This window comes from Leuresthes tenuis, unplaced genomic scaffold, assembly GCF_036924035.1.
Source record: "Leuresthes tenuis unplaced genomic scaffold, fLeuTen1.0.hap1 SCAF_21, whole genome shotgun sequence".
NCBI classification, from domain to species: Eukaryota; Metazoa; Chordata; class Actinopteri; order Atheriniformes; family Atherinopsidae; genus Leuresthes; species Leuresthes tenuis.
In genome coordinates, this window is record NW_027325375.1 from 22743063 (window position 1) to 22753739 (window position 10677).

General features: G+C 38.6%; 1 protein-coding gene across 1 annotated transcript; it reads right to left on the reverse strand.

Annotated features, from left to right (window-relative positions):
• Nucleotides 1-370: 370 nt before the first annotated feature.
• Nucleotides 371-10467, reverse strand: LOC140280192 (beta-galactosidase-1-like protein 2). The gene is made up of 19 exons (XM_072375484.1): nucleotides 10376-10467; nucleotides 9720-9905; nucleotides 9572-9640; nucleotides 9023-9118; nucleotides 8627-8735; nucleotides 8430-8522; nucleotides 8240-8321; nucleotides 8097-8161; nucleotides 7914-7998; nucleotides 4312-4449; nucleotides 4057-4137; nucleotides 3857-3969; nucleotides 3616-3762; nucleotides 2996-3067; nucleotides 2810-2888; nucleotides 2619-2706; nucleotides 2420-2531; nucleotides 1829-1945; nucleotides 371-519 (listed from the first exon to the last, which is right to left on the reverse strand). The coding sequence occupies exons 1-19, from the start codon at nucleotides 10465-10467 to the stop codon at nucleotides 433-435; spliced, it is 1911 nt and encodes a 636-aa protein (XP_072231585.1). The 3' UTR covers nucleotides 371-432.
• Nucleotides 10468-10677: the final 210 nt, after the last annotated feature.

Genomic DNA, 10677 nt, shown 5'->3' on the forward strand with positions numbered 1-10677 from the left:
TGTGGGGGGGGTTGTTGTTGTTTGGTTTGGTTTTACATTCTGAAGATGCAATAATTTCAGTAACAGATTTCTTCAAAATATTCACACAAGCAATACAAACATAACAATACAACTGCCACTCCAACACAGAAATAATAAATCTTTAATTGGAAATTCACGGGTAAGAAGAAGTTTGATAATTTTGCTCTTTGTGTAAATATCCATTGTAACCAAAGGTACTGTATGTACATAGATTAAAAACATTGCTCTCATGCAATCATTACTGTGTCTTTGAGAGTTGATGTGGTTAAAAATTGAACTGTGTTTGTAGTATTTAAGGTATCATATTAGGCTTTCACCACATGAATATCCTCACATTTGACGAGCACATTACAAAAGAACAAAACAGAGAAATGATCAAACCACGTAATTCCCTACAGGATGTGATAATGGTCACTGGATGTCTGCTGCCATGCCCAGATCAGGTGTGTCTTCAAAGTGGACTTTGTAGTCTCCTTCTTGCTCCTCAAACACAATTACCTTATTTATATGAACAGAAAAAGTGACAAAGTTGTTAGAAACTTGGACATTCTTGTATTTTCACACTATTGCATATGGAATTATTTCTGTATGTAATACAAAGATTTATTTATTTTTTTAAAAAGGAGTTAACATTATGCTAAACTCCAATGCTAAACAGCTTAGCTGCAAAGTTTATTCAGTCCAAAGTAAATTAAATCTTCTTTCTGTCACCTATAAAGTGCACCAATTCGCATATTAAATCTTAATCATCATCAAATGGATACACAGCAACTATGAATGACCACTAATGTTAATGTAGTCATCAGCTTTGGCGACGCAAGGCTTAACTAACAATCATGTCAATCTGAGGCATCATCCAGACACAAACTCCTTTCAATTAATCTCAAGGTAATTTAAGCAGGTAAAACAAGTTTACTTAGTCAAATTTGACAATGCTAAATATCAATTTAAACACATCACAAACTTCATAGTCACATTGACTGTACAGGCATAAACAAACAATACTGCTACAGTGACTATTAGCTGCAGTGTTTTACAGCCTTGGATCTTCCTCTCTGACATCTAAAGATGGTCAGACTAATATGAGTTGTTGTGATAATATGTAATTTTGTAAGAAAACTCATAAGATCTTTATTATATTTAATTTAATGTAGCTACTGGCCACTTGCACATAAATTTCCTTTGCCATATGTATGTCTCAATCAAGCCACAAGGATCATTAAAGAAAATTACATTTTTAACCTGAGCATGATTTCTAACATGTTAGACTGGGGTTTTTGTTTATCAGAACGCTTATCATGAGTGAACTCAGCAGTCACATCAAATTAAGTATTTCTGAGAGAGTTTCATTGGCTACAAACCACAAAATCCAGTCCCATGACTGTGTGAGGTGGGAGTAACTTTTCAGGATTGGCTGTCTGGATTAAAGTCTTAGATAAATCTAATATTTATCTAATGTAATTCAGTAGCACATCATTACTTATGTGTGTGCAGCAGAGCGGAGAAGCCAATTTGCATATTAACATAACCCAAAATACAAAGTGTAGTTACATCTGAGCTATTTAAGGCATGAAGGGTTAGTTTAATGCAAAGATATAGACTTGCTGAACAGGAAATAGTTTCTAGATTACATTATTTTAACATTTATCATTATTATAATTATCATTATACTGGCACTGGTCAGTACATTTTGATAACTGTTGCTACTTTAACAGATGGATTAAGGTATTAATTTTAAATATTCAACACTTGAAATGCACACATTTACTTTTGTGTCTGACAAAATTTTGTCTGTGCACAGCTTTACCTGATTGATTCCACTATTGAGAAAGGGTCCAGGGAGGTAGAGAGTCTGTTGTGGGCCAATAGACCAGTAGCGGCCCAGATTCAGTCCATTTATAAACACAACACCTTTCTCCCAGCCCTATGGACCCCAAAAACGTACAATTTAAGCATTTCATAAACACACTTTGACTAAAACACAATCAGAACACAAAAATAAGTAGATCACTGAAAAATTGTTGGCTTCATTGACTTTAGAAAGAGCTGCTTTATTGACTCATAGGCATTCATAGCCTTTTTTCCAAAGACTCTAAATAGCTTTTCAGATCGCAGCACAAAGACAAAACACATCTCAGAAGTATGGAGAACACCAGACCCTTCATGGAGCTCATATGGCACCAAAAGGAATCCTTTCTTTCCCTTGTGTGATAAATCTTTTTAACTTTAAACTCATTTGCTGGGAGTTAATTCTAAATTACAGGCACTGTATCAGGGAGGATAAAGTGTCCACATGTCCAAGTATTTCAACAATGTCCTCAACTTATTAACATGCTTTTTCACATGATTGTAAATCATGTTTAAGTGTCCTATAATGTGTGTGAATCCTGTCACTCACTGGCAGCTTCACAAATGTGTCACTTGGATACCCATATGCAAACAGCCTCCCCATAAGAAATCCAGGGAAACTGGGACTTTCAGGAAGACTTTTCCAAGGTGCCTGATAAAGACTGAAATAAATAATAGTTCAAATACATTATTAAAAATAAATTAAAGTGACATACAGGGTGTGATATGCAATAATAAAGTGTATAAACCTGTCAATAAAGCTGGGTTTCATATCCAGGCTGTATATTGTAAAGTCACGCAGGGGAATATTGTTTAATAAAATATCTCCCACTAGTCCTGCAAGAGCACAAATCAAAATTGACTTGTGTACTCCCCACTGAGTGCATGAGTGATTTTATAGCAGACACAGCAATGAACTGCAGCATTTTCAATCAATTACCTTTATGTTGTTTGTCAAGGTCCCTTCCACGGTGTGCTCGTCCGCAGTTTTCCACCAATAAACTCAAAGTGCGCTGTTCCTGTAGGAATTGATTGTTTTCACTTATTTGAATAGATTTAACACCCATTGAGACACCACTTCAGCATCCATCACAGCCAATAAAACATTTGCTTTCTTTGTTCATACCTGTCCATCAGGAACAGCCAGCTCCAGACTATCTTGCTTGAAAAGGCCAATATAGTTTCTGTCTACAAACACCTGAGGCAATAAAGATCATCGTCAAATAATTCCTCGAATGAAAAAATTGTGGTTCTGAATTAACACAGCACCACAATCTTTCAAAGCATTTCTGCACTTTATGTCCTCAGATGTACATTACTGTGGCCAAATCAACAACATAGAAAAACCACTTACAGCACAAATTGATAATAAGAGAATATTCACTTCTGAGTTTGTTATTTTAGGGCATTTTGGAAATAGTTACTATGGATAGGGACATTTAAAACAGTCATTCATCTGTCAAAAAAGACAAAATAGAACTTGTAAAACAGAGAGCTCACTGAAAAACCTTTCGATAATTTTGAATTTCTGTGCTTAGATAGCAGAACATTATTATAACTCCATCTTTATATATAACAGACGAATACGAGTAATATCAAGGTCTTCATTTTCTTTCCTTTTACTTTTGGATTCAGCAACTACAAATATATGAGGGATCATAATGTGGGTAATCGGTGAATAATGAGGCGACCATTTTAGAGCATAAAAGGTCAGAGATGACACCTTTATTTGCAGTAAGGACTCACCAGGGCACGGTCTCGAACATTATCACCTGATTTCAATATTCCTCCACTCGTGATGGTAGTTTCATACAAGGTGTAGCCGTAAGACTGACCGTTCCTGTTGTTTACTGGTAGATTCTCCATGTTTACAGGCTTGGCTGACTTAAAAGGCTGCAAAGACAATTAAAATAATTAATCTGGCTGGAAAGCAAAATCCTTGTCAATGCAGAACGTTGTCAGCTTGAGATCTTATATGAAAACTTACTCCCTCAGTGAAGCTCAAAGCGTCCCATAAAGACAGGTGCTGGTACATGATTGCGGGTTCATAAGCTTCCCTGTAATGCAGGACTGGCAAGTCTGGTATACTGTTGGCTCTTTCTTCACAGAGAGGTCAAAACTAATCAAGCAAAGAAGTGGGTCGGTAAACACATAAATTGATGTACTCTATTCACATATTTAACTTACTGCTGTATCGAGAAAATAAATCTCTCAGAAGATGGTACTTCGGAGTGTATTCCCCAGCTTCAGATAAGGGAGCATCATAATCTGAAAAAAGTACAATACAGCATGTTAACTGTATTGTACTGACTCCTGTTGGGTGTTAAGCATACAGAATTGTTCAGGTCTGAGATGGTATTGCCTATTAATTCTCAAAAATAAATATTTGTGACTTTGTGAAATTACCATAACTTTGACAGAATAAAACTACACAGAACAAACCGTAGCTGGAGACTAAAGCTCTGTAGGATGGATCAGCGAGAGCTCCGCTCGTGAATCCAAAACTGGATCCTCCGTGGAACATGTATAGATTGACGGACATGCCTCGCCTCAGAATTTCCCTCACAGTGGACACCATATCTGGCAAGAAGTTTTCTTTAATGCAGCTTTTGAATAATGACTCATGCAAATGTGATATGACCCTGGTTTTCACATTTGCATTCCACTGTTGGCATAGAAATTACATTTTCAATGCAAAAAGGCAGTGGGGGGTGAGATAGAAGGAATGTCTTTACAGCTGATTAGATAATTTTGAGAAAGAACAACTCGTGAGAGGTAAAAAAAGACGGAATCTGTGACATATTATCGGTTAGCTGCTATTTAACGGTAACGGAGATCAGAAAGAAATTCTGTTTTAACTAGTAAGAGAAATCCATGGAAAACTAAAACAAATAATAAAACAGCTGTGTTAAATAGTTCATTTTGGGGGCATCATCATAAAGAAAAGATAAAGACCAAATAATGCAAATTGCACCGTGAAATACTATCAAAGAATACTGGAATTTTTTTTTAATCTGAGTGTATTAAAAAAAAGTATTTGAAAGTTTAGTTAACTTGGACAGTTTTATATTTTCAAAACAAAGGGAACCTTCAACTTATTAATCAACCGAGGTTAAGCAGATTAATTCATATCCATCTCTATAGCTCTATATAGTTTCTAAACAATGTGTACAATAATACTTTTTATTGATACTTTGTAAAGGATTTAAATTCTTCTTCCAGCACCTCTATGCAGTATGAAAACAAAGATGCCCTGAAGGCAACTATGTAGATCAGGGTGAGCTGAGAATGTAAAGGCAAATTATGCACAATATCTCTTAACCCTCTGGGGTCTGAGCCGTAATGACGTCATGCAATCTGATCACGCCAGTGTGATCATAGACCTCAGAGGGTTGAAGACAAAACAAACACTCAAAAGTTGTCAGTAAATCAAATCTTATGATCCCATTGAAGTACAGTATATGGTGTTGTATTTATCTAACAAGAAACCTTCCTCTTCTTGTATTTTACTTGATTCTTCTTATTTTTGTTCATTAAGAGTTTGGGCTATCGTTGTTGTGTTTCGAACACGTTCCCACATGTCCATGACAGAGCAACAGGTTTGAAGACTGAAAAAATGTAGCAGTCAGTTCAAACTGCCTCTCCCTCTGTACACACTCTTGCTTATCGAGTGGCTGTGTATAAATGCTGAGTTTTCAAACTAAAAATGATCTTTTACTGAAATAAATTCCAGTTCAATGAGTATATGTGGAGCCCTTTGAAAGTAGAGGGTAGCATACTGAGCACTGAAAGAGATGCAGAATCTGATTCTCTCTACTGAGGGAAATATCACAACAGAGTATATGCCACCAGCATTTCTGCTGGTGGCAGACTAAGATAACCAGAGATATTCTGCTGTAACCAACACTGCCCTCTTGTGTTCAGAGTCAAAGTGGTCCTGTATGTCTTTGAAGCTGACATTCAGATGAAAATGTCCATCTTGGATTTTGGCTGTTTCTGTCAGAATCTTAGCATTCTGGAAAAATGGAGGTGTAGCTTTGCTCTTGATGTTTCTACACATCAGAGCATGCCCAGGTGTCATGGCCTCAATGATGTCATTGATAAAAATGGAAGCAGCTGAAACAGCACCCACTTAGACTAGTAAACAGTCTAACAACAGCACCAGCACTACCAGTGGGACGAAAATACCTTTTAGCTGGGATACACCTAATACAGAGGTCATATATGAATATACTGTATTGTGGACTTAGGCAGGTAAATGGGAGCAGGATCTGTGGGCTGCCCCTTTCCCTCTGCCTCGAGGTGCTCGCCGGTCACCATGTGGAGCACGTGAGAAAGAATGAATGTTCACATCGTTCTTATGTAGATCAAAGGGCAAAATTAACCTTAAATGAGACCTTATGCTATACCAAGTCAACATGATACCCAACCTCTGTGTGAGTGCCAGTGACACAAAGAGGGTGGACATCTATCAGCTGTAGAGCTTTCATATGGACTCACATTAGTGAAAAAATGAAGCTGTATGTCTTGTCGTATTGGGCCTAGTAAGTAGCATATCAAGAAGAACCATTGGTGTTAATACTTGAGACATAAGCTAATCTTACACATGCACTTCAGCTCTGCAATTTCAGTTGCTCCAGAGGTACAACATAAAAATGAGAACATCCACTGTGTCCATTCTGGATGTCAGGTGGAGATTTCACTTCTACTTAGTCTTTACTTCTATCTCCAGAAGATGGCCAAATCAAACAATGTGTGAATGTAAACCCACTGCAGCATTTACTGCGAACAAGAGTGCTTGCTTGTAAGAGTTGATGATTCATGCTCTTCTCTGTTGAATGTATTATTATTATTATCATATTATGTATTATCAACTTAGAAGCATTTGGTATTGATATCCATATGAAGGGGAGAATCACAGAGTCACATCTGCCATTCTTGACACACTGTTAACAAAACACTGCAATTTCTCCAGCGTACTTCTTGCATCTTATCATGCGTTGTATCACATCATGTGTTTCCATCAGAATCTCCCGCTTTCTCAGTTCATATGTGAAAATGACTAGTGAGGGGTTGTGCCTTTTTAAGCTATAAATATTAAATCACTACAGTGAAGGAATAAAAGTGTGTACTATTTCACATCAAGTCGTGGTACAGACTACTAGAAAGAAAACCGGAAAGTCAGGAAGACAGAAGTGGATGGTGGGATTCTTCTTTCTTTGAGTAAAGCGAAAAACTGAGCTTGCGTGTACAAACTCGCAAGCAGAAATGAAGCTCTTAGGGGCTGGTCACAAAAGACACAGGCATGTTCCCAATGCCATCAACTCTCATCCAGCTCAGCCTTGTGTGGAGCTGTAACCTCCACAGAGGTGGTTAAAGCGGAGGCCTGGAACATGTGGAAGAGAGCTGCCATCATCATCTGGGTCAATATCAATTGCCGTCAGCTCTGGACTCTGGTGGTCATTCAATCCACAAAGCCTGCCAGGAAGCTCCCTATAGCTGGTGCATGCCACACGTAACAATAGAAAAATTACTTTGGGTTTGGTCAGGAAGCAGGTCTAAAGTGAAGTGAAAGTTGCCTGCGGTTTGGACAGTAAAATTTGTTACAGGCTACAGCCTCCTTCAATGGTGTTGTGGAGAGAGTGAACAGAATTTCTTTGTCTTACGCTCGCTTCCCATGAAAGTCAGGCCTTACTTAGGGCTGGAGTTGACCTGGGTCTTGTGACTTTAACTCTCATGCCCTGGCAAAAATTTGTATAAGTGACCATTTTTCCTCAGACTGAGTGAGTGAAACAGGGAGATAATTTGAACATGTGCCGAGTTTTATGGAAGAAAATATAACGTGGTAACTTATCCTGCTTGGATGGGTAGATAAATCTGTCTCAGTGGGGTTAAGGTGTTGCTTCATTAGGCCGAGGAAGCGCAAAGCCCATCAAAAGGAGTTGTGCTTACAAATCTGCATCACTAGTATTAGGTGGTTAGCACCAATACAGATGTGTCAATTTATCTATAAAGCCACAGTTAACAAGGTAGGCCTTCCTTACCCTCTGGTGGAAGCACATGGTGGAGTTCTCCCCACACATCATACCAGCCAGTCCAGTAGTCCATCACCATGGAGGGGCTGTTGGGCTAAAAAACAGTGCAAGAAAGACCCAAAGTGTCAGCTCAGACAGCACATGCCCCATGTTTCCTGACAGTTAACTCATGTGTAGAGGTAAAGCATTTACCTGGATAGCATTCAGATCCTGGATGTCTCTCTGATTTAGCTTCTGTAGCTTCACTGACCTGATAGCTACAACACGACAGATGACCGGTTACACTATAAAAGTGTGCAAGTGTGTATGTTTGTGTGTGCATTAATGTACAGCACCTCCGTCGACACCCCCTGACTTCAATGTGTTGTGGTTATCAGATGTGAGCAAGAGCTCGCTGATCCCTCTGGACTGCAAAGCCTCTCAAAACAAGACACAATGTAGCATGAGAATTGAAAATCAGCAGAATATAGCAACACATATGCATGGATTTAAGGAGAATTGTAATAAACAAGTCATGTACTTTACCTCTTTTATGAAAATCATGTAACTTTGATCCTTTGCAAAGGATCCATATTCATTTTCAACCTGTACTGCAATGATGGGACCTCCTTTCTTGAACTAATATAGACAAACAAGGATTTTGTTATCAGGGTGACATGCTAAACAAACTGTAGCTGACAGATTTGTTTTCCAATTCTGTTTGAACATTTTTTTTTAAAGACCTGCAGCGGAACCACTTTTGGTATAAGTTTGTCAAAGTAAGTGTTGACGGCCTGAGTGAACCCTGGGTGAGTCGTCCTCAGACTCATGCTGCCATCTCTGAGGAGCCAGCTGCAAGAAAGAAAACAAGCTGCTTAGTTTTCACTAAAGCTGCAAGAACAGAATAGCTACAGTGAGTCCAATATATCTTCAACCTCTGGATAAGTCTTCCCTCAGAAAAAGACGCAACATTTTCACCCTGATTGCACTCAACTAAAAAAAAAAATTGAATTTTGTGTTTCAGATAAAGTAGTTCTGTGCTGTTTTGTTCAATTTTTTTTTCTTTTCATGCTCCCGCAGAACATCAAGTTTTCTAAATGCACTAATGAAATTATGTGCAAAAAGAATACCGGCCGTACCTTGGTAGTCCTCCTAAGTCCAGCTCAGCGGAAATGTAGGGCCCCGGACGTAAAATCACCCACAATCCCAGTTCAGCTGCAAGACTGATGTAAGCTCTGAAACTCAGACAGAGGAGACAGTTTCCTTCTCCACAAACATAAAAACTCAAGATCTGTGGTGAGACCCTACATTTGATTTTTTTTTGAGGGATGTGAAAAAACAACAGCAAAATGAAGAATCTAATTCCTCATCACTCATCACCAATGTGTTGTATAAGTTGCTGTTGTTGTGGAGATGCTGCTGTTGCCAGGTGGGACTCTGACTACTGTTTCTCCCTTGAGCACAGGGTTTAGATGATGAGAGAAAAAGGAGAGTATTCCCAAAACATCTCTGAGCATATAATATTGTTAGTACAGCTAGAAAGGTGGTGCAAGGCGGTTTTAAATCTAATTCTGGATATTTTTAAGCCCAATGTTCTGCATGGTCTTCACTCCAACAATCAAGTTGTTGTATGTCAATTAGTCATGAATGTTCTGTATTCAGTACAAATAAGACAACATTCTCCTTACTCTAAATCCAGCTGTGTGTGGAAGTTAAAAACCCCCTTCTCTGGTTGGTGCAGACTCCACGGCACATATCTGCAAGGATGCTCTCAGTTTACATTCAATTAGTGACAAAGCTTGCGATTAAAAAAACAAAGTGTAGTAGTCTTCCTACGTAGTGAGGGTGTTTATGCCACAGGCCTTCATCTTCATCAGGCGGTCTCTCCAATAGGCCCTGGGCACACGGAAATAATGAATGGATCCCCCGAGTATACGGAAAGGCTCTCCTTCCAGAATGAACTGAGATGTACTGGCGTTCAGGCCCACCTTCCTTCTCATCCTCCACCCGCTTCCTGACATGCTGGAAGAGAAGTTGTGGATTATCCTAGTCACAATCACATTATGTGACACATAATGGACACATTGAACTGACCACATGACATGCTTGATAGGAATTTGCAGATGCCTTGACTGGTCAAAAACTATCTAAAAGACGCAGAGAGACATCAGTATGTGGAGGAAAAACAGGCTTCAAAACATATGAACTTCCTCTTACTTTTAAAACCCATTTATTTATTTTGGATAATCTGCAATGCTTCTGTTAAATCCACTCTTACTTCACTTCCAAAATAGGGGGAAGCTTTTATGTGCTACAGTTAAACTCATGGGTGATACAGCTAAGGTCCGATATTTAATGATATTCAGTGTGACAAATATATTTCAACACACTTAAATGTTTAAATAATAAGTAAACAATACTGAAATGCGGCACCAGAAACATACAGTCTGAAAACAGCTGCAAGTGAAACATGGTAAATGATCAAGACTTACCCGAGATATTTATACATGATGAAGCCAACTATGCACAGGCAAAATAGAGCATATTTCCTTTTGTGCACATTTCTTATCCTTAAAACAACCATCGATGGTGTGTGAGATCCCTTACAGGAAGAAGTCAATGTGATAGAGTGCACAGCGACATCTGAGCGCAGATCAATGTGTGATGCTCGCCTGAAAACTCACAGCCTCGTGGGAGTGCCCGTGTCAAGACAAGAAGCTCACATCAGTTAAAAGATGTGTAAGTGATACCGTATGGTCCGTGTAAAACATTCACCTAAATGTTTTGTTATTAT